This window comes from Plecotus auritus (assembly GCF_963455305.1).
Source record: "Plecotus auritus genome assembly, chromosome: 4".
Classification (NCBI taxonomy): Eukaryota; Metazoa; Chordata; class Mammalia; order Chiroptera; family Vespertilionidae; genus Plecotus; species Plecotus auritus.
The window spans coordinates 131,624,852-131,649,078 of NC_137775.1; the positions used below are offsets into that span (position 1 = coordinate 131,624,852).

Here is a 24,227-nt window from a genome sequence, read left to right on the forward strand (position 1 = left end):
CCTCTGGCATATAGAGTAGACAGGCACAGACTTGCACATGCTGTCAGTTAGGGGAGGGGGCGGCGAGGTGGGGCAGGAGGGGTACATGGGCATGGTACTGCCAGCCTCTGCCATAGGGCCCGCGTGGGTCGGGGAATCCGCTGACTGATTAACCAGCAGCACGTTGTCTCTGGTGTTGTTTCTGCCGTGCAGTGTGCCAGACGAGGAGGTCAAGGCCACCACCACGAACACACAGGTGGAGGGCGATGACGAGGCCGCCTTACTGGAGCGCCTGGCTCGGCGGGAGGAGAGGCGCCAGAAACGCCTGCAGGAGGCGCTGGAGCGGCAGAAGGAGCTGGACCCCACGATCACAGATGCCAGCTTGTCTCTATCCAGCGGAAGAATGCGGAATGACGAGACAGAAGATGACACGGCGGAGAAGGAAGAAAAAAGTGAAAGTCGCCGAGAAAGATATGAGATCGAGGAAACAGAAATAGTCACCAAGTCCTACCAGAAGAATGACTGGAGGGATGCTGAAGAGAAAAAGAAAGAAGTCAAAGAAAAGGAAGAAGAGGAGAAGCCAAAGCGAGGGAGCATCAAAGAAAATCAGGTAGAGGTGACGGTGGAAGAGAATACAGTAGAAACTCGAGAAGAAACAGTGGGAATGCCTTTGAAAAACGGGCAGATCAGTGCAGATGAGCCTAAAATAGAGGATGAGAGGGAACACGGTTCAGATGAGATTGCCCTTAACGAAGAGATGGAGGAGGAAGAAAGGGAAAGGGCCCAGGCAGAGAGGGTCAGGTTGGAAGCAGAAGAAAGAGAAAGGTTTAAAGCTGAGCAAGCCCAAAAGATAGCAGAGGAGAAAGCAAGAATGGAAGCGGAAGAAAAGGCAGCTGCACAAGAGAGAGAGAGGAGGGAGAGGGCGGAGGAGGAGAGAAGGGCAGCGGAGGAGAGGCAGAGAGCAAAGGCAGAGGAAGCCGAGAAGGCTAAGATAGAAGAGCAAAACCGCGCAGAGCAGCTAGAAGAGAAAAAGATCAAAGGGGGAAAGGTAGAAGAGAAAATAGACGGGCAATGGGTCAATGAAAAGAAAGGACAAGAAGATAAACACCAGACAGCTGTCCAAAAGAAACAGGTACAGTAAACATTTTGCACCGTGTGTGTGATGCCTGCGACTTGTGAGAAATGTAATGCACATCAAATTTGGGGCTGAGGCCACATTCCTATAGGCCACGTGCTTGATCATTTGGCAAGCTGTTCAGTTTTTTTTAGGCCATAGCAATCTGCAAGCATGAGGCCATTGATTGCTGGCTGAATAGTTAGTCAACCAAATTTGCTGAGACAACCAGAGAGAAATGTGTTGCTCTGGGCTTGCTTGTTATGAACACCAGAAAAATGAATGAACCCAAAGGTGGTAACTGTGGCGGTGCTGTGTTGACTTGTGGTTCTGCACCAGCATCTAAACGCATTCCTTTTCACACCTTTACTTCTACCCATAGGTCTACGTGAGGCAAGGGATCTTACAAGGGTTTGGCATTTAGTTAAAAAATTATAAACGTTGGGGTGGGAAATGGACAAAAAAGGAATCGTGATCAGAAATAGCATCTTAAGACAGCAAATATACCTGGTAAAACCCTCGAAATCAACTGATAATAAAGGAGGGAAAGAAGTCATTTTGAGGATCTTTTTTAAAAAATGTCAAAACCATAATTGGCATCATGTAGACCTGAGCTTAATGTAAACTTGCAGAAAGCCAGTCATCTGGGGTGGCATCAGTTTATAATCAGTTTATAATTGATCAGTTTATAATTAAAAGCATACGTGTTGCTTCTTTTACCATCTGAATGACATATATAAACTGGCATAGCCTGAGGGGAGGGGTGTGAGCTACAAGAGATTATTTTTCCGACTGCAAGTCTGCATTCAAAGCACTGTGCTTAACCACCACCTGCTCGCATGCTCGCCTTCCAGAAGAACGCTCTGTCACTAAGTATGCATTGCACTGAAGTGGTCTTTCACTCCTGCTTGTTACGAGGGGCTCGTGAACACAGCCACTACTGAGAGGATTAGGAACAAAAATGCACCAAACCACACACGAGGTTTGTAAGGAGCACCATGTCCCACTAGATATCAGTGAGCACAAGGGCAGGCACACGGGGGCGGCTGGGGGGGGGGGGGGTTGGAGGGGGGCGGGAGGAACATACCCCAGGCTGCTGTTTGTAACCACTGGGGGCAACGTGAGCACTGACACAGCAGAAGAGAAGTCAGCCTGCGCCACATGCCGAGTGACCCGAGCACCTTCTCACTGAGTAAGAGCTAGAAAGGGCTGCTTTTACATGCGTGATCTTACCATTCTTGAAAATGAAAAGGAAGAAGAAAAGGGGGCTAAAGTGCAACTTAAAAGAGAAAAGTCCCAAGAAGACAAGGCTGCCTTCAAAAAAGAAGAGGTAAATATTATTGGGAAATAACCTCATTAATGATAAAGCAGCAGAGAGAGTGTGCCATGGCATTTCAGGTCAGATAGCCTCTGATGTTTTTCAAGCCATGACTTAACGATTCATCGAATGGCGAAATCAGCTTAGAGCATTTCAAAAGTAGTTAAATGTGTCAATCGTCATTTTAAAAGAAGAAATAGAAGATATCAGAGGGCATTGTAGGCAGTAAGCACTGCATAGTGACATAAATTATCATTCTTACTGTGAAAAGCTTGAAAAACGCTTCTCTGCTCAATCTTCCCCGCTTTCTATTCTTCTAAGTGCTATTTCCCCACCCTCCCCCCTTGAGCCATCCTGCTTTCATTCCCATCAGGGGAAATATTTCCAACTGGCTTTGATTAATGATTTAACTTCTCAAAGGAAAAACACCCCCACATCTCAGTAGAAAATTTGATGCACAAAAGATGATATTTGGTTTTTGAAAGAAAACTTTGGCAAAATGTTCTGCATTGCATTTCTGAGGCACACACAGGCGCTGGTGCCAGGGTGTTGGACTGTAGGTAAGTAACCGGTAAGCGGACCAGAGGCTGCTGCAAAGAGAAGGTCATGATCTGAGGTCATCAAAATGCCACATCAGAAAGCCTGATTTTGTTTTATCCATTGTGCTTATGTTAGCCCCAAGGAATCCTAAAAGTTGTGACAGTATCTAATCAGTTCAAAGTATGTGAACATGGTAAAACTAAATTATCAAAAATGAAAGAGTTTAAGCACTTTGCCCATGGACTGACCTGTAGCTTATTTTTTAATAGGTTTTTATTGATTTTTTTTTTTTAGAGAGAGAGGAAGGGAGAGGGATAGAGAGATAGAAACATCAATGAGAGAGGAACAGCATCGATCAGCTCTCTTCTGCACGGCCCCCTCCGGGATCAGGCCCAAAACCTGGGCATGTGCTCTGACTGGGAATTGAACTGGCAACCTCTTAGTTCCTGGGTCATCGCTCAACCTATGAGCCACACCGGCTGAGCTGACCTGAAGCTATTGGGCGCCAACTCAAATGGGGTCTTGCGACATTTCTCTACCCATTGTGGCATATGTTAAGAAACAGGAAAAAAAATCCATAATTGGAAAATAGATAACCAGATTAAATAGGGGGTGATTGTTTTTTTAAGCGTTTTTTCTAAAATGCATGTTAAAAGTAAAAACCCTTAGTTTCTGTTATATTTATTTTGTTTAAGATGCCTGTTCCTCCTTGTTTCTAAAAGAATGCATGGTGGTTTGGGAGTGAACACCGAATGTGAACTCTGTCCATTTAAAGGAAGGAGAAAGCGTCAATGCTAATAACTGGAAAACCAAATTTGGCTCAAATGAGGCAGCTAAGGAAATGGTTGAACATGTGGGAAAACAGTGTTCTCATTTTGTAACAGAAGAACACTACAAAAAATGAAAGTTACCTCGGAACTAAACTCCAGCAGAAACGTCCCACAGGGTTCTTCTCTAGAGCTAGCGTTTGGTGAGGAAATCTTTACAGAAAGGAGAGGGCATGAAACCATAGCTCAGTGATTAAGTTTATGTTGGGGATGGGGAGCTGGAAAAGCACGTTTGGACTCTATACTCTAAATTTAACTCATTTCACTAGGCTCTGATGGGCTTTCAGTGATCCGAGCTTTCTGGTCTGTATGCTGTGTGGGAGCTGGGAAGAGCTCACACAGCCATCCCGATCCTCCCTTTGCCTCTTTCAGATAAGGCCCCCATGCAACACTGCCCCGGGTACAATGACTTCAGAGCTGCCTCTTTCCCAGTTTGCTCTACAGCACATTCCACTGACCCAAAACCCGCGGCCCCTTTTTTTATACAAGGCCAGATTAGCTCCTCTGCACAGGATTAAAAATTTTTTTTTGTTAATCTGCCATTCCTATTTTAACGTTGCATGCATAAATTACTAGTTGAATGACTAGGTTTTCCCCTCTCCAGCTAGCTGTGTGGTTGCTGTATATAGATGACTTTAAATCATATTTTACGTGATTTAGCCATTTTAAACACCCTCCTTTTTTTTATTTCCTTTTTGTTAAAAAAAAATTAAGAAGGCTTTTCTTTCAAGGAGCAATGCAGGATCGGTCAACCACGATAAACACAAACATCATGTAAACCTTCTTAGAGAAAACATTTCCAGAAGTCGCTCCAACACCTTACAGAGCATCTTCTTTCTCCCACTGTGGTTTACCCCCTTTTTTTTTAAGTGTAGAAAACATTTTATTGCTTGTGGCAATGGATGGCAGATGATCACCAACCTTGAAATTTAATGTAGCTTTTTCTCCTTTCCAACCATAAAATGTCTCTTTTTAGTTCTTCACCCTAAAGCTCTCCCCCTTTCCCCCTCCCCCCAACCGCCCCCCGCCACACACACACAGCCTTCTCCCACCTCTAACAGAAAAACAGCTTCTGGGGGAGTTGTTCCTATAATGTTGAAACTGACATTCATGCATCTAGTCCAAATCTCCCCAAGGTTGGTGTGCATGTGAGTCACCAGGAGATCTTAGGGAACGCAGAACCTGACTCGCTGGCTCTGGGTAGAGTCTGAGCTTCTGGTGAGGTCTGTGTTATCCGTAGACCAGACTGTAGTAGCAAGGGCATTCATGAGTTATATATTGGACCCAAAGAAGGAACTGAGGCGTCTGAGTCTAACAAACGTGCATTAAAACCTAATCTGAAAAGAATGGTAACTTGCACCCGTTCTTGTCACTATTCTGGAATCAAATAATGCAAAACAATAAACTACAAAGACTGACATAGCAGTCCTTTATGACCTGCGCACTTGACATTTTGAAGGTCTCTGGCACAGGTTCATGTCGCTGGAATTCCCGCCCCACACACACCCATGTGTTATCCCATTGGATATCCCAAATATCCAGTTTTAGCCAAATGGTCATTTGGCCAACCTTCCATTTGCTAATGTTATCTGTCCATGAAGCACATTAACATTTTCAGGATACTTGGCTACATTAATCCATCAGCACAGATTTCCTGAATGGTAACATTCTGACCTAGATCTAATGCTTTTCCCAAATGACTCAGAATCCCATGAGCTTGGTTTAAATCTGCTATCGAATCCAATCCACTGTGCTCCTTAAAGTAAAATGTAAAGGCGTTGTGGAATTGCTTATTCATTTCCCAAAAAGATAAAATAATTTGCAAACTCAAATTATCATGCTTGCACTGGGAATTTTCCTAAGGAAGTCTTCCAAAGAGAATATACACATAACATCTACCATAGCCTTTGCCAATAAAGGCAGAGCTTGAAGGAAACATGTATTGTTTTACAAATCTATTTTACATACATTTTTGGTCAGTAAATTAGATAATGCATTTGGGAAGAATGGAAATGTCTCTGACTCCAAAATAAGAAACGTTAGTTAAAGGGTATTTCATCTATTTCACAAACCATGAGATTTGACTCCAAATTTGTTTCATGCGTTTTCTAAAATGGGATCCCCTCATCCCCAAATTTATATCCCCAGATACTTCTTAACCAAGATATATAATCCAGTCTATGGTTTCTGGGGCTGTATCCAACAATGGTAGACCAAGACAAGAAGAGACCCTGCCAGCTCCTGCCTGTCCATGAGTACTGATTTATGATTGGGCAAGGACAGCCACCAAGATGTAGAACAAGCCAGGAGCTTCCTTCTCTTCTCTGTAACCCCTCATGACAAAAGAGAGGATAAGAGGGAAATGAAAGGATGAAGGATTGGGAAGGGATCATCTAGCCTAACCTCCATTTTTTATGTATGTGGAGTCAACATCTCAGAGAAGTAAGGTGACTTAATCAAAGTAACACAGCTAGTTTGTCAATAGCCCTGGAGCCAAAATTCAGGTTTCCTGACTTCCAGACAAAGCTCTCAGAGAGAATGGCAAGACAATAGCTCCCTTCTTCAGCATGTGCAAGGGATATCATCTCCCAGGTGTATATCCCTTGGAGCAAGGTTAAAGTTTTAACTAAGTAGGGCAACATGATAGTTGCCCATTAAATTACTACAGAATAGTCCATCCATAGTAATTTAATCAAATAATACCCAAAGAAGGAAATCAGGGAAAGGATATGGAAGGCTCATCAGTAAAGATTTTTTTTAGAGTGCTCTCCTTAGTAAAACATGCACTTTAATAATAAACGTTCAGAGGGTATCTGAAGACTAACTGGACAGAAGTGAGTTCTCAGGGAAGGGGAGACCATCTAGGCAGCATCTGAAATCTTAAGCTCTTATGCCCCACCCTTGCTCCGTAGGCTCCTTTAGAACATTAGTGCTCTCTCTGTTTGTCTTGGAAAAAGCAACATGGAACCTCCCCTGTTTTCACACTCATCTTTTAAGAATGGGTGAGATGATATAGGTAAAGTAATTTGTACTCCTATACACCCCAAAAAAGCTATGTAAATTCAGTTTACTTTGACATAATCTCTTATTTACCATGAGGAACTTGTAACGTGAAACCCACAAAATATTACAGTTAATACCTTTCTTAATATATGACATTTTGTGACCCACAAGAATCACAAAACCCCTTCTGGAGACTAAATTATTGCCTGCCCTGGAAGTCAAGGTAAACCCTGGAATTTTTCCCATTGCATTCTAACTTAGTGCTTTGGATGACTACAAACATGGTCCCATAGACCTCTGAGTCGTCCCCTTAAAGGCAGGGTTATTGTGTCCTCTGTCCTGAAGATCCTAGTTACTTTTTTTAAAATATATTTTTATTGATTTCAGAGAGGAAGAGAGAGGGAAAGAGAGAATCATTGATTGGCTGCCTCCTACACGCTCCCTATTGGGATAAAAGCCCACAACCCAGTCATGTGCCCTTGACTGGAATTGAACCAGGACCCTTCAGTCCGCAGGCCAACGCTCTATCCACTGAGCCAAACCAGCCAAGGCCCTAGTTAATTTTTTATTAGGATACTAGGGTCATCCTCCTCTGATATCAGCTAAAACTGGCTTGGCAGATCTGGTTAACCTGTCAGGTTACCTCTTCTTTCCTCCTCAACTCATTTGTGTTCTTCATCCAAGAAGAAACCTGTCCAAGCAACCTGACGTTTTCCCATCAAAGCCACCCCAGTAGTCGTTCTTTCTGCTGGGAACTGCAAACAACCACTCATGTGGATGGAGTTCTAAGAATGTAATAGTTTTTAATGGTAACACCTCCAGTGATTTCTAAAATAAAACCCCCAGTGAAATCAGGAATGATCTTGACCTCCTAAAACTGTGGTCAAGATCTTTGCTCAGAGGCTGGAGAACCATAGCTCATGCTCCAAGAATTTCCTCTGACCCCATCTCTACCACATCATTCTACGGTGGTTTGTTTTACTTCTGAGGTTTCTGGCTTCCTAACAATTTGGGGTCTTATTTGGTGATACCAACCAAAACCTAATACGATTTTTATTGTTATGTTTCTTCCTGATGTGTACTGTTGGTTAGATCAAAGATGAGAAGATTAAAAAAGACAAAGAGCCCAGAGAAGAAGTGAAGAGCATCTTGGATGGAAAGAAGGGATTTACAGAAGTGAAGTCGCAGAATGGAGAATTCATGACCCACAAGCTTAAACACACCGAGAATACCTTCAGGTAAGACGTAGTGACTAACAGTGACTGTGTTCACATGTGAAAAACCAATCAGCCTCCTCTCCTGTGCCTCTGGACAGAGAGTGCTGAACAGGCAGCATGCTTTTGTTGTGAGGTCATTGGCCATTGTCTCAGGGAAACTCAGTCAGCAGGCCGGGCTATCAATCACTAATAGAAGACCACGGTCATTGCTCAGGCAAAGTGTAATCCACCCTTCCCATAATTTAGCAACGTAGATTAGGCCTGGCATCCAAGCTTTTGTCCCTGACCTTATATGCTCATGTAAAATCAGTGTAGTAGAAAACAGTATGCCTGGAATTAATATCTTTGATTCATTCTCTATGTGGTCCAGGCAACCTTATAAGAAACCTTCTCAATACCACTTTCAAAATTGTATTTTCTAAAGGTTGTAGATAAATACTGCATAAAACTAGGATTATTCTGTGGCCAAATATTTGGGAAACATTCGGTTAAACTGAGTTAATCATTTCTCTTTGCCACAGGACTTGGAAAGCACTTGGTATTAGTTTGTATTGGGAACCTCTGAGAGGGAGGAAGAAGACATCCGACTAATATTCCATTTAGTACCCTTGGGAAACCCCTCTTGCATAACTTCAGCTTCTCTTCCTCATCCCATTATGTTGAAAATCTGGGCAACTGATTTTAGGACAAGTAAACGAACACTTAAGAGTTCCCAACCAATTTTGTGGAAGGACTCAAGTTGCAGATGCCTACTATGGACAATTCTCTGGGCACCATTCCTACCTCTGGGCCCCATTCCCGTTGTGCCCCATGTTCTGGAAGAGTCTGGGTCCCTATAACGTGGATTTCCATGCAGCCTTGCCTATAGCTCCTGTATTTCTGAACACTTCAAATAAGGAAGTCCCCACGCAGTTATTGTGTAGAAGTCAGACATGGGCCTCACAGTGAAGCCTTTGTCACCTACAGAAGCAAGCACAGCTACGGGGGATAGATGTCTCCAGCCCCTCTCAGAGACTAAAGTGGGTCAACATAATTGCCCCCACACAATTTTTCTATGTAAAACTTTGAGCAGAAACCGCATCCCATTTAACCAATAGAAAGCCTAAATGGACAAGAAAGTAGATATGAAAAATTAAGAGTTTATCAGGAATTTATGGAAAATCTAGAAAGCAAGTTGATTCAGGCAGGTAAGCCGAGCCCAGAGCTTGCTGAAGTGTCAGCAGGTTAATGTTTTAAAGCCCTAGAACAGCGTCAAGTTCATGAGACATGTTCAATGAACATTACCTAACAGTGTTAGTGTTTTGCTGTTTGATAGTTTAAAATCTGTTTTGTGGGTATGAATACATTTTTTTTGTTAAGAGAAATAATGCTGTAAAAAAAATCTGTCTGTAGAAAGTTTGGTTAACAATTAGCAAGCTTGCCAACCAACTTTAGCCAAATTCAAATTAATAATTAACATGTCCGTTGTGTGGAAATCCAGGGAGTTGGGTAATTCCACCAAGAGAAAAGTCAACAGGGATGCCAACAGGTTGCACACTGAGGACCCTTAAATGTGACTCTTTAATTTTCATCTTTGGGCAGACAAAAATGACAGAAACAGAAAGTTTTTGTTTAGCTGCCAACGTGTGTTAGTTTTAGTTTCAATAGAAATTGGTGATGATAGAAGCGGAAATGCCTGGTTTTGCTCCATGAAGTGAGGAGCTGGGGAGGAAGAGCCTCTATTTAGATTGGCATAGTGTCTACCAGCCTAACTGAAAACAAGCTGTGTGTTTTGAAAATGTATTTATTTATTTTTGTTAATCCTCACCCGAGGATATTTTTTCCATTGATTTTTGGAGAGAGTGGAAGAGAGGGAGGGGGAAAGAGAGAGAGAAACATCTATGTGGTTGCCTCCTGCAGGCTGGGGAGCAAACCTGCAACCCAGGTACATGCCCTTGACCGGGAATCAAACTTACAACCCTTTCAGTATGCAGTCCGATGCTCTACCACTGAGCCACACCGGCCAGGACACAGCTGTGTTCTTAATGGTGAGAGGTCTGATGTCCTTCATGACTTAAAACCCAAAGAAGCCAAGAATAGCAGAGAGCATTCTAGAAGAAATTTTCATATTATTCATGACACCCTAATTCTGAGGGCATGCCAGCACATCTGAGGAGAGGTAATATGGACAAAACTCTTGTTCCTGTTTTGAGCATAATTCCTTGTGTTTGATTTAATTACTGTCTCCTTTGATATTTCTGTTTTCTTATAACTAGATCATGTTCTCTAAGAGATGACATAAAAATCTCAATTCAAGGAACAAGTTTATAGAGTTAGATTATACCAACGTTTTATAGATAGTACAGAACAAGAGTTTGTTTTGCTTTCTTTTTATTTTTTATTTGGGAATTAAAGTTTTTCCTGATTATCAGAAAAATTGTACCCATTATAAAACATTCAGAAAATAGAAGTACAAAAATAAGTACCCATCACCCAAAGATAACATTAGTAACATTTTTGCAGATATTTTTATGTATATACATTCAAAATAGACACTCATATATAGGCAGCATGTATATGTGTGGGTATAATTATAAATCTACATTTTAAATTGATTCTTGCATTATGCATAGCAATGCACCTTAGCTAGCCTTCTGTACCAATGAACATAAGTCTACAGCGAATGGTGTTAGCCTGTTCCACTGGATGGAAGCATTTTGATTTATTTAACCAGACCCTAGTGGTGGCGTTCTGAATGTCCAAAATGAAGACTGAGCGACATCTAGTGGAATCTAGAGAAGTTTCTGCAAGGCATGTGTTTTGCTCGTCCAACTGAACACTAACGTGATGAACACGAGAGAGTAAATGTCTCTGAAGATGGAAAGACCTTAAATTAACTGAGAGAACAGATTTCCTCTCTCAAGTCACAAGTCTATAAACCTAGAAGACCCTGAAAGAGCAACATCAAGTTTTAAGGGGCCGTCTAACTTTGATTGAGTTTAAAATAAAAGAGTTCACTTTTAACCATCAAGTGCCTACAATAAGATTTTTTTTTTAATTGAATTTTAGAGAGAGAAGAAGGGAGAGTGAGAGAGAGGGAGAAACATCGATGTAAGAGTGAAACATCGATTGGCTGCCTCCTGCACACCCCCCACTAGGAATTGAGTCGGCAACCGGCATGTGCCCTGACCAGGTATCAAACCAGAAACCTTTCCATACATGGGACGATGCCCAACCAACTAAGCCACACCAGCCAGGGCTAGAATACAATTTTTAAACGTTTTAACCACAGCTCTTAATAAGAAGTAAATTTTGCCGAAACCGGTTTGGCTCAGTGGATAGAGCGTCGGCCTGCGGACTGAAGGGTCCCGGGTTCGATTCCGGTCAAGGGCATGTACCTTGGTTGCGGGCACATCCCCAGTGGGAGGTGTGCAGGAGGCAGCTGATCGATGTTTCTCTCTCATCGATGTTTCTAACTCTCTATCCCTCTCCCTTCCTCTCTGTAAAACATCAATAAAATGTATTTAAAAAAAAAAAAAAAAGAAGTAAATTTTACATCATGACCCAGTGATGCCTACATGCGTAACTGAAATCAGCATTTCAAGAAATGGTCATTTCTTTTGCTCTCTGCAATGCACTCTGATGTTTCCTAGTTCATTTTTTTTTTTTTTAATGCTGGTTACAGTCCACTTGAATTGATTTTCTGACCTGCAGTTTGAAAAGCATTGTTCTAAAGGGCACAGTGTATTCAGAACCTCAGTGTTTTAAAAGCATCTGATCTACACATAAGATCAATATTAGTAACTGTGTCATCCTGAACTATTTTGTTTTATTCTTCCTCTTGCTCCCTAGCTAGAAACACTGTGCCATTCTCCACATGGAATAAATGGTGCTAGACAGTGTAATTTATCTGTTATTCAGACAAAAATTTTGGACATGGGCTACCTATGTTCAGATCTAGGTAAGAATGCCCTCACTACTTGTTAATTAGTATTTAAATAAGATTTTTTATTTTTTATGGCTAAATAATATTCCACTGTAAATATGTACCATTTTTTCTTTACCCGTTCACCCATCAATGAACACTTAGGTTGTTTCCATATCTCGGCTATTGTAAATAATGCTGCAATGAACACGGGGGTATAGATATCGTTTGGAATCAGTGTTTTCCTTAATTGTGGGATCATATGGGAGTTCTGTTTTTAATGTTTTGAGGAACCTCGCTACTGTTTTTCATAGTGGTTGCACCATTTTACAATCCCATTTGCCCCCATTGTATAACTGAGGAAACCCAGGGTAAGTGGCAGAGCAGGGACTCAGATTCAGACCTGGAGATGCCGGCTGGGCCCCAGCCTACCCCTTGGGTTGGTGTGAGGATCTACTGCCCAGTGACAGGCAGTGGAGATTTCTGTGTGGGAGGCCAAGCCTGCAGACCCACATCCCCTCCCTCAAGGTAAGGCTGCAGGCAGACATGTGTCAAACTCTTTTGCATCCCTTTCTCTCCCCACACCAGCCGCTCTGGAGGGAGGGCCAGCGAGGCCAAGGAGGCGGAAGGAGCTTCCCAAGTGGAAGCTGGCAAGCGCCTGGAGGAGCTGCGCCGCCGTCGTGGGGAGACTGAGAGCGAAGAGTTCGAGAAGCTCAAACAGAAGCAGCAAGAGGCAGCCCTGGAGCTGGAGGAGCTGAAGAAAAAGAGGGAGGAGCGAAGGAAGGTCCTGGAGGAGGAAGAGCAGAGGAGGAAGCAGGAGGAAGCAGAGCGAAAAGTCAGAGAGGAGGTAAGGAGAGCACAGCCCGCCCAGCCATCGGCACCCCACTTACTCAAGCCCCTGAACACCTATCTCTGGTGACCCTTCTGGCCCAGAGGATAATTTCTTCCCTGGTGAAATGCTGCTGCTCTTTTGAGCATGGACTCTACAAATACATTTTAAGGATAATAAACTTAACTGTGTGCTAAGCATGGTTCCAAAACCTTTATACATCTTAATTTATCCAATTCTCATAAGAACAGGTAGTCTTGTCCCCATTTTACAGATGAGGAAATTGAGGCACAGAAAAAGTGTTTTTTGTTTGTTTTGTAATTTTCCCAAGGCCCCACTTGTCTTTTTTTTTATTGTTTAAAATATTACATATATTAGTACACGTAGCTCCTTTTTTTCCCCATTGACCTTCGCCCAGCCTCCCCTACCCCCTGTCGCATGCCCTCATCCCACCCACCCCCCCAGTGCCTGTGTCCATTGGTGTGCTTATATGCATGCATACAAGTCCTTTGGTTGATCTATTTCCCTCCCTCCCCAACACTCCCCAGCCTTCCCGCTGTAATTTGACAGTCTGTTCAGTGCTTTACTTCCTCTGTATCTATCTTTTTATTCATCAGGTTATAATGTTCTTTATTTTCCATAAATGAGTGAGATCATGTGGTATTTTTCTTTCGTTGCCTGGCTTATTTCACTTAACATAATGCTCTCCAGGTCCATCCATGCTGCTGCAAATGGTAAGAATTCCTTCTTTTTTATAGCAGCATAGTATTCCATTGTGTAGATGTACCATAGTTTTCTAATCCACTCATCTGCTGATGGGCATTTAGGCTGTTTCCAAATCTTAGCTATGGTGAATTGTGCTGCTATGAACATAGGGGTGCATATATCCTTTCTGATTGGTGTTTCTAGTTTCTTGGGATATATTCCTAGAAGTGGGATTACTGGGTCAAATGGGAGTTCCATTTTTAGTTTTTTGAGGAAACTCCATACTGTTCTCCACAGTGGCTGTACCAGTCTGCATTTCCACCAGCAGTGCACAAGGGTTCCTTTTTCTCCGCATCCTCGCCAGCACTTGTCATTTGTTGATTTGTTGATGATTGCCATTCTGACAGGTGTGAGATGGTACTGCATTGTCGTTTTGATTTGCATCTCTCGGATAATTAGTGACTTTGAGCATGTTTTCATGTGTCTCTTGGCCACTTGTCTTAATCCATTACCTTATACTGTCCCTCCATAAAGAACAGTAGAAAGCAGAGAAGGAGAATCAAGAGTCACATGATGGTTGGTTTTTTGGACATTTGAAGAATTTTTATAGAGAAGATTTTTAAAAATAGGTTTTGGGCTTTTTTAGTGGAAGAGCCTAGATTTTCACAGTCAGGGGACACTTTGTGCTCTGTTCATCGCTGTATACCCAGGACACAAACACAGTGCCAGGCTTGTAGCAGGAACCCAATAATTAGAGCCCATAAATTTGTTCCATATTTTAAGACAGCACTGAAAGCAACAAATAAAGTTACCAAAAGGCTATTTTGAAAACTGAAAAAGTGCTTAACCACCTACAACTTACATTGCTGCTTTTTACAAGGTGCATACTTTTCTTTCATCCTGAGGTACATTATTATTCTCATTTTATGAGCAAAGAAATGGAAATCCAATAGTTTTGTTATCGGTGGGGTGCTCTCTGTGTCCCCACTGGTTGCCAAAGGAAGTGGGCTTCTTGGGGTGCTGCTGGAATAAGAATTTCCGGAGGCCCCCTGGGAGGATGAGGTATTGTGGAAAGTTTTCCTTCTGTGGAATTAAACCCCTGAGTTTCCAAGGTCCATCTCCCTCCATCCGCCAAGGAAAAGGTCCCGTCTCATCCTCAGCAGAGCGAGGATTAAAGCCGGTGTCCAGAGTTTCCGTTCCCTATTTGCACAGTCCAGGCCAGCATGAGGCTAGCTCAGCTTGTGTTCCCAGCTGCAGTCCATTGCATGTGGGGTTCACATGTTTGTGGGCCATGCATGTGGCTTCTAGGGTCACATGAATACGGAGGGAACGTGGGTGAGTGCAAGCAAGCAGGAGCAAAGCAAGAGAAACAAGAAAGAGAGGATCCCTTTGTCTCAGGGTTCTAACCTTCTAAGATTTCACACTTAGAGTGGCTCCAGCCCTCTAGCCTGTTCTCTTTGTTTCCAGGTTAGACTGCCAGACAAGCACCTTCCCTACGGCACCCTGACTTTACTGCACATGCATCCTCCTTCTCCTTTGTTCCCCAGTGATTTGCAGGGAATAGACCAGTGGTTCACTGTGGAGCATGAAGTTGCAGCTTCCTGGTGAAGCTGCCCAGATGGCCATGCTTATAATGCCTGGCCTCCCTTTTGCTCCTTTCCTATTATTAATATTAATGATTAGCTAATTACAGTGGAAATGGTTTGAGTGACGTGTGAAGTTCCTTGACTAATACGTGGTAGGATCAGTATTGGGATCCAGCTTCTCCAAATTAGCCTGGAACTCTTCTCACTAATCTTAGGGAACACTGATCTCCCATCATTCAAAAGATGCAGAAAGACTTCATTTCTTTCTGACTTGGATCCTATGTAAACATTCCCTAAACTGTGTGGAAAGTTTGGATAAATGGTTCCAAAATCTCTTCCAAGTCCAGCTGTCAATGCGCCAATGATCTCTGGGAAGTAATGGGGATGAAAGGGCGTTAGAACCAAACATACCTGGGCTTGTATCCTGACAGCCGCTTGCAAGCTGGGACCTTGGGAAAGTTACTGGACGACTCTGAGACTTCTCTTCCTTATCTGTGAAACACCTACTTTCAGGATTGTTGTGATGATTAAATAGATCATTGTGTTCACAGTGCCTGGTACATCATAGGCACTGAGGAAGTGGCAGTTATAATCATTGTTATCATTGTTGTTATTAGTTAGAGGAGATTACCAATGAAGATAGAATGAATTCTTAGGGTTGGATTGAATTGGAAATTATTTTATCTCACCTCCTGCCAATAAAAGGTAGACTGTGTGGCTTAAAAGCAACAGAAATTATTTCTCACAGTTCTGGAGGCTGAGAAGTCCAAGAACAAGGCCTACAGATTCTGTGCCTGGTGAAAGGGAAGCTTCTGGGTCATAGATGGCCATTATCTCCCTGTGTCCTTACATGGTGGAAGGAGCCAGGGTGCTCTCTGGGGTCTTTTTTTAAGGCACTAATCCCACTCAGGAGAGCTTCACCCTCAAGACCTAATCACCTGTTAATGTTGTCACACTGGGGTTTAGGATTTCAACCTATGAATTTTGGGGAGACACAAACATATAGTCTATAACACACAGGATCCTCTGCAACATCCTCTGACAGGTGGACATAAATTCTCTTCTTGAGAATATCCAGTGACACAGATCTCACAATTTGAAAATTACAAAACACAACATGAAACTTTCAAAATCATTCACAGAGGATGTGCGACTTAATCAGAGATCTGGAGTTTTTGCCTGAGAGAGAAGCAGGGGACAATATTTTAGGCCAGGAATGAAGGCACAGAGGGGTAATGAGACAGGTTGTGAATATCTGTGATTTCACTACTATGGTGCAATTACCTGCCTCATTTCAGGTTTGTCAAACCATCTAAAATAATCTACTCTGTTGAGGTGGGCACAACCATAAAATAATCTCTTGTACAATTTGACAAATGTGGTACCATAGATTCATATAACTTTGCACGTAAGTTGTCTCACTTGTCTTCACACTCTCCTAGGAACTAGGAAGATGAGATATTTATAGGAATTTCACATAATTCAGAAATGAGAGGTCAATGTTAAATGACTTGACAGGATGATGATAATGATGATCACCATACTGAGCACTAGTCTAAGCATTTTACATGGGCTCACTAAAGCCCTGTTCAGTGGGTTCTATTATTATCCCCATTTTACAGATGAAGAGACTGAGGCACAGAGCAGATAAGTAATGTGGTCAAGGTTGCAGTTGGGAAGTGGCAGAACAAGGCTTAACCTCTAGTGACCACCCTTGAGGACCCAGTGCATTCACTCTAGAACCCGGGTCTTCTTTCTCTGGGACTTGTGCCCTTTCTTCTACAGCACCCATTCCCCTGGGCTTGAACCTGATGCTGATGTCCTTGTTACTTGCTCTTTCCCTGTTAAGGAAGAGAAGAGGAGGCTAAAGGAGGAAATTGAAAGGCGAAGGGCAGAAGCTGCTGAGAAACGGCAGAAGATGCCAGAAGATGGCTTAGCAGATGACAAGAAACCATTCAAATGTTTCACTCCCAAAGGTTCATCTCTCAAGGTATTTTTCCCCCAGAAATCCTCCTTATAATACCGCTACTATAATATCTTAGAAACTTGATTTTAGCTTTTAAGTTATTGATTATCCAAAGCCTTTATTCCATTTATCTTTTTACTCCTTCGTTCAGCCATTTCATGACTTTTCTTTGTTTTCAGCATATGCAAAAGAGAGAAATAAAGTGGGGAAATGTGTATCTGTTGTTTATTATATGCTTTGGTAACATTAAAAAGGCAATCAGCTATTATCTCTGGATCTCCCTGACCCATGCTCCCCAGCTGCCTCATTGCTTTGAGCAGTTGGAAAGGGAAACATTTATAAAATGGGCAAATACATTGTAAAGGTTATGCTGTTTTTCACACTTGCCAATCATTTTTTCTTTGTCATTATTAAAAGCAGGGCAGCTGGAAATGGTACCGTTCAAATTTGAAAGCTATTATAGGGGAGGAGACGAAATTCGACTTGGAAGGGTCCTTTGCCAGGATGAGTCTGGTCTTGCTACTGCCTTCATGGAGCATAGCTCCTAACTGACGTCAGACAGAAGCGCTGACAGATGAGAACGAGCGGGAAAAACTGACTTAAGGGAATAATGGGTTGAGATGGGAAAAGAGCACAGACTCAAAAAAGTACTATGATCTACATTCAATCTGCCATTACTTTTAAATATATTTTCTGTTCATGAGAGTTAACATGCATTGAGCTCTTGGCACAGTTAATACACTCAGTAAGTACATGGATATGTGAATGAATGGATATATGAATGAATGACTCTTCAGAGATAGGAACTTCTAACCTTTTTATTTCACCTTCATTTCCCATCAACCTTGTTAGGTTACAAAGCATTGACAATGGGCAAAGCCAGTACAGAATCACAGCCAGGCTCCAGCCAGACAAAGTGTGTGTGTGTGTGTGTGTGTGTGTCTATAAATGTGTGTGAGGTTTTATCACTTGGCACATGAAAATGACCAAAAAAACAGTTACATTTTACAGTTATTACCTGTTTCACATGAAAATCAGCATGTTTTCTCCCTAAATAACCTCACTTACTCTTCGTGTTCTTTTGGGACCCTTCATAGTTCTGATACATCTCAAAGAAACTACTTATGGGCAAGGTCTTTCTGAGGGGGAATCCAAATGAAGCCACTAGGGAATATTATTATTTAATAGGACTTCCACAGAGGTGAGATCTCAGAGCCGACAGAATGAGGAGCGAGCGGCTTTGTAGAGTAAGTGAGTTTCATTTACGGACACCAAAATTTGAATTTCACAGAATTTTTCTGTGTCAGAAAATATTACCCTTCTTTTGATTTTTTTCAATCATTTGACAATATAAAACATTCTTAGTTTGAGGGCTATGTGAAAAGCAAGGGCTGCATGTGGCCCGGGGCAAATGGGCTGTCATTTACAGACCCCTGCTGTGGAAGAAAGAGCAGAAAGTCAACACCACTCGGTTCAGGCTCCTCTGTGCAGCCACAGGTGTCCTCTCTGTTCCCGGTCCAGGTCCTTTTGTTCCTTACTCATCAATACTGAAAGAAAACCACATTTTTAAAAAACAGATTTTTATTGATTTCAAAGGAAGGGAGGATGTGAGATATACAGAAACATCAATGATGAGAGAGAATTATTGATCGGCTGCCTCCTGCACGCCCCCTACTGGGGATCGAGCCTGCAACGCGGGCATGTGCCCTTGACCGGAATCAAACCTGGGACCCTTCAGTTCACAGGCCAATGCTCTATCCACTGAGGCATACCAGCTAGGGCCACATTTTCTCCTTCTCCCTCCCTCTAAATCCCACCCAAACTGAACGTTCCTGGGACAGTCTTGGTAACACTAGGAAAATGGTAGTGATCTAGACTTCTAATTTCTACTCTTTTTGTTCAGGAGACACTACAATCCATCCTCCTCCTTCAAATATCTCCTCTCAACCAGGTTTTTCAACTTACTTCTCTAGTCTTTCCATCAACCAGTTAATATTGATAACTAGCTAATGGACTTCTGGGTCCCCAGGGGGCCGTTTATCTACTTCCTCTAAAAGAGAGGCATGTGTGAGCTATCAGTTAAAGTAGATACATTTTCAAAAACAAAACATTTTAAACTTCTATATAAGAGAGACATGCTTTCAGAAACAGACAGTTTCTTGCCTTGCACCATACTATGTGCTTTGAAGAGCTTGTGTGGTCTGGTTTTGTTATCGGTGGGTGTCCTCTAATTTCCTAACCTGTTGCTGGTAGAAGTGGGCTTCTTGAGGTGCCACAGGAAAAAGAATTTCCTGAGGCCCGCCCCCCGCCCTGGGAGGATGAGGTATTGTGGAATGCTTTAATGATGAGGTAACATTAAGGGAGTTCATCTTCAGGGTCCCATCTCCCTCAGTCCCGCCATGAGAAAGTCCCATTTTGTCTTCAGCAGAGCTAGGACTAAAGCCACTGTCCAGAGCCTCTGCTCCATGTTGCAGCACAGTCCAGCCCAGCATCTGGCTAGCTTAACTTGTGTTCCAGCCGCAGTCCATGGCGTATGGGGTCCGCATGGCCATGAGCCATGTGACTGCTTAAGGCCACATAGCAGGCTGGCGCAGGTCATGGAAAAAGCAAGTGTCAGGAAGCAAGAGCGAAGCAAGTGGAACAAGAGAGAGAATTTCTGTTTGGGGATTTTAATCAGGAGCTTATCCAATTAATCCTTCAGGATTTCATACACTTGCAGTGGCTCCACCCCCTCGAGCCAATTATCTTTGTTTCCAGGTTAGACTGACAGGCCAACATCTTCCCTATGTCACCCCAACTTCACTGCCCATGCATCCATCTGCCCCTTTGTTGGATCCCTTTCCCCAGTGATCTGCAGGGAATGGAAGAGTGGTTCCCTGGGGAGTGTAAAGTTGCAGCTTCCTGGTGAAGCTGTCCAGATGACCATGCTTATAATGTCTGGCCTTCCATTTTCTCCTTTCCTGTTTTAATATTGATAACTAGCTAATTACAACAGTAACAGTTTCATATTCTACAATTGAATTTTTGCAATTGTCGATACTCTTGGCCCTGCAACTTTTGTAATTGGTCACAAGTTAACATTCTAGAATGCCAGTGGGAGGAAAAACATTTCATATTTGACCTCAAAATATTATCAACTAATGTATTTTGTTAATTCTCATGACTCCTATTCACTGTCTGGAAAACCCTGAACCTGGTTGCTCGTGGTTCAATGATGTTAGCAGTGATGTGTTGTTTTTTGTGTGTGTGTGGTTGTTTTTTTTTTTTTACATAATGCATGCAAAGAATAAACTTTAAGTAAATTAAATTTAAAATTTTGTTTTTATTATTATTGTTTTCATAGATTGGTGGTGGAGGGAGTATGGAGTAAGGCGAAAATATTAGTAGGCTTTTTCTCTGAGCTTTATCCAGACAACACTGCTACCTCTTGGTCTTCAGAAGAACCAATATTCCTCATTAAAATTATACAGAACGTTTAATTTACAAATTGTTACATTACCTAGAGTCACTAAGTTCAGGGATTTTCCAACAAGAGTGTATCAGTAAATAGGTGGTGAGGCCGGACAAAATGTGATAATGAAGTCAAGTTGTATTAAATATTGTAGATATGAAAGGAGAAGGTAGAAACTGAGAGCCTCTATAATTTAAATATATGTGATGGCCAAGGTTAACTAAATGATCCCTGACTCAGAGCGATGCTGGAAGTGCTACCAAGAACAAGAACCTCTGGCACCACCCTCCACTGTGCCTCTGTCTTCCCACCACACTGAACGTTGCTTCATTCGTCAGTCCCACCACTCTGCATTCCTCTTGCTTTCCAAAAAGTTTGCTCTGCTAGAAATGTCTTCTGCCCTTTAACTCATGCACTCCCACCCTCACTTTCATAAACTCATTTATAAAACCATGTAAACGATAAACTACAAATCTCAGCTCAGGTATCAAAATATCTCAAAAACCTTCTCCAACCCCTCCCCCCCCCCCCCCAGGTAGTCACTTCTCCCATAGCTACAGCATTGTCATATCCTTAATATGGTACCAGCATTGAATTTTAAATATTTTATTTCTAGGTTCTACTAGTCTATCCTACTAAAATGTATTCTCTTTAAAGAATATAATACATCATTGGGTGTTGAACTTTATGTAGTGGGTTTTCAACATAATTTATTGGTTGGTTGTTTGACTAATAGGCTGACAAGGTTAAAGGTAGGATGGATGGATGGATGGATGGATGGATGGATGGATGGATGGATGGATAATATTAAAAGTTCCAGTGCATTGTGTGTATTTCAGCTTATTCAACCGGGAACTTTTTTCTCCAGAAGTGCACTTCTAAGTTTATATTAAAATTTTAAAAAATAAAATTTAAGATTCTCTACATCCCATAATCTCAGGGACACCTATAGCACTTTCTTGGTCACAGTTGTTTGCTAATACTGACAGGTGATGTGTGGCAGAGATCATTTCCAGCCTGGAGTTGGGTATCATAAGGAGTCAACAATATTTGCTGACTATGAAGAACATTTGGATTTAAGTGGTGCCATTTCAGTAAAATATAATGTTTGATTTAGCTTTAGTTTTAGCAAAAAGAAGTTCCTAGCTTTAAAAAAAAGAATATATTAAAGACTAATGAACTGCCCATCTAGTGTATATCTATCACAGTTTCTCTGGGTTTATTTTCTTGTTTCCCATTTGGGCTAATGGGGGCTTTGTGGGAGGCCTCAGCCATCACTGATGAGCTGTGCCCCAGTCTCACTCCACCCCCCACTCCCACCCCATCTTCTACTTTCAGGGCAAATTAAGTTCAGCAATAGGCTTGACAGCTATCAAATCAGGAAACCAGGCTAAGCCCTTGAGTGAATAGTTCCCATCCCCTGGTTATCTTTCTTATTTGACCCTATTACATACCAAATATATATTGGTCAAAACATTGTGGAAATTTTTCTTAATCAAAGAACATGGTACATCGATACTCATAAAAACATGTCCTAAAGCAGGGGTCCTCAAACTTTTTAAACAGGGGGCCAGTTCACTGTCCCTCAGACCGTTGGAGGGCCGGACTATAGTTTAAAAAAACAACTATGAACAAATTCCTATGTGCACTGCGGGCCCGGGACGAGTCGGCTGCTAAGCAGGACAGGCAGCGGCACCCGGAGGGCCAGATAAATGTCCTCGGCGGGCCGCATGTGGCCCGCAGGCCGTAGTTTGAGGACGCCTGTCCTAAAGGGTAACAGCATGTATTGTTTTTTAAAATGTTGCTAAGAAAGTAGATCTTAAAAGTTCTCATCACAAAAAGAAAAAAACAATGTTGTCAGGTGATGGTAACTAGACTTATTGTAATGATCATTTTGCAATATATTCAAATATTGGATCATTATGTTGTACACCTGAAACTAATATAATGTTACATGTCAATTATACCTTAACAAAGAAATAAGTAGAAAAAATTTTAAAGTATGCCAGGAGGCAAAAAATAAATTATTGCTATGGTCTTGAAATGCAATTATTTTACCATTGATTTAAATAATTTCAAAGGCATTTTTACTCCATTTCTGTCCAGTCTTCAATTTGCCTCCAGAACTTCATATTTCTCTACACACTTTCTCTGTCCTCTGCCAATCTTACCTTCATCTGTCAACTCTCATTATCAAACACCTTATATGCATTTTCCTCTCTGGCAGAGCTGCTACGCACAGCACCCTAATTAAAACTCTTTGACAGTCTTTGGTGCTTTCCTTCACCAGGGTCAGGGACACCGTTTATGAGCTGAAAATATTAACTGTTGTTGTTTTTTAATTCCTAGATAGAAGAGCGAGCAGAATTTTTGAATAAGTCTGTGCAGAAAAGGTAAATATGGTTGATTGTTCACTGGAGCATCATCAGCCATCATATGTATGGAAAGATTTTCTCTCATATCTTTATGTATGTGTGTGTTTATTTACTTAACAGTGGTGTCAAATCAACCCATCAAGCAGCTGTCGTCTCCAAGATTGATAGCAGACTGGAGCAATATACCAGTGCCATTGAGGTGAGCGATGTCTGCAGGTTTATGCTCAAACAGAAATCAGCTCTGATTGTGTAAATGATCATAGAAACGCTTGGGACAATAAGCAAGTCTAATAACCACATTAGTGTTAAAACATTAATAATGCTTTATTATACTTTGAACTAGTTAGAGAGAAGAACAGTAATAAAGGTAGATTATAGAAGGGTTTTTAATAAATTATTGTTTACTACCTTCAGCCTGAGTATTCTTTAATGAAGGTGTTATTCTTTTAAGGAATAGGTTTGTTGATATTCAACTATGTTATTTATATGTTAGTAAGTATATCTTCTAATATTAATTCCCTATAAAATATGTTCCTGTATGTAGTTAAACAGGTCCCATATAACCTTGGTTAATCCTCATTTGCCTATAAAAACTTTTATGATCAAACAATAATAGTGATAGTATAAGTTAATATAAAGGTGATTGCCAGCTAGAGTTTAATCACCATGAATTTTAAATTGATTATTTTATGCTTAAAGGACCATAGTTATATGCTTCTGTCTATTCCAACTTTTTCCCACAAAATTGACCTAGGGGTTCTACCACATTTAGAAATAATTTATATTTCCAAGTACCAAAGCTCTAAGAAGGTAGGGTACCATTAATCAATGTGTGATCCTAGTTTTCTCTCCTTTGTGTAGACTAAGTCAATGATTTTAGCCACCTTCTATGTCAGAACATCTGCTATGAAGGAATTGGATAAGCTTGATTTGATTTTCTCCTCTCCTTTGTACTGCAGAGTGGACATAAGTATAAAATATTCACAATCAAATAAATTACGAGGGAATAAAAATGAGATCGGAATGATTTATCAAATGAATAACCAAGTCCTAATTAATACTCAAGAGTTGATTTTCACAAGATTAAATGTCCAGTAAAATATAAGACAAATTGCAGATAGTTATTTTCTGTGGTTACATTTATTATAGCTGTAATAGGGTTGATGAAGCCAAGACTATGGCTTCAGCCATTATATGATCCAGTGATGGTGCCACTCACCATGGCTGACCACCTTGACCACACAGGCCACAAAGCAGGACCAGGCAGGGAATTGCATGATTCTGGGCATGCCCATCACTACTGTGGAAAAGTATCTCAAGTGCACACTTTTCTTCCTTACATCCATTCTTTCCTCCTCCCAGTATATTCTCCATGCAGTGGCCTCTCACTCTTTCAATCCTTTACCATGTCCC

General features: G+C 41.7%; 1 protein-coding gene across 3 annotated transcripts in view; it reads left to right on the forward strand.

Annotated features, from left to right (window-relative positions):
• Window positions 1-24,227, forward strand: part of CALD1 (caldesmon 1) — a 210,585-nt gene that overhangs the window by 175,748 nt on the left and 10,610 nt on the right. For 2 of the 3 annotated variants that reach the window (XM_080665724.1, XM_080665723.1), the window contains 6 exons: window positions 193-589; window positions 7,874-8,019; window positions 12,491-12,749; window positions 16,872-17,012; window positions 22,789-22,832; window positions 22,935-23,013. In XM_080665724.1, the coding sequence (XP_080521850.1) occupies window positions 193-589; window positions 7,874-8,019; window positions 12,491-12,749; window positions 16,872-17,012; window positions 22,789-22,832; window positions 22,935-23,013 (1,066 nt within the window). Of the gene's footprint in view, window positions 1-192; window positions 1,112-2,345; window positions 2,424-7,873; window positions 8,020-12,490; window positions 12,750-16,871; window positions 17,013-22,788; window positions 22,833-22,934; window positions 23,014-24,227 lie in introns of all 3 variants that reach the window. The other variant, XM_080665722.1, reaches the window with a different exon arrangement.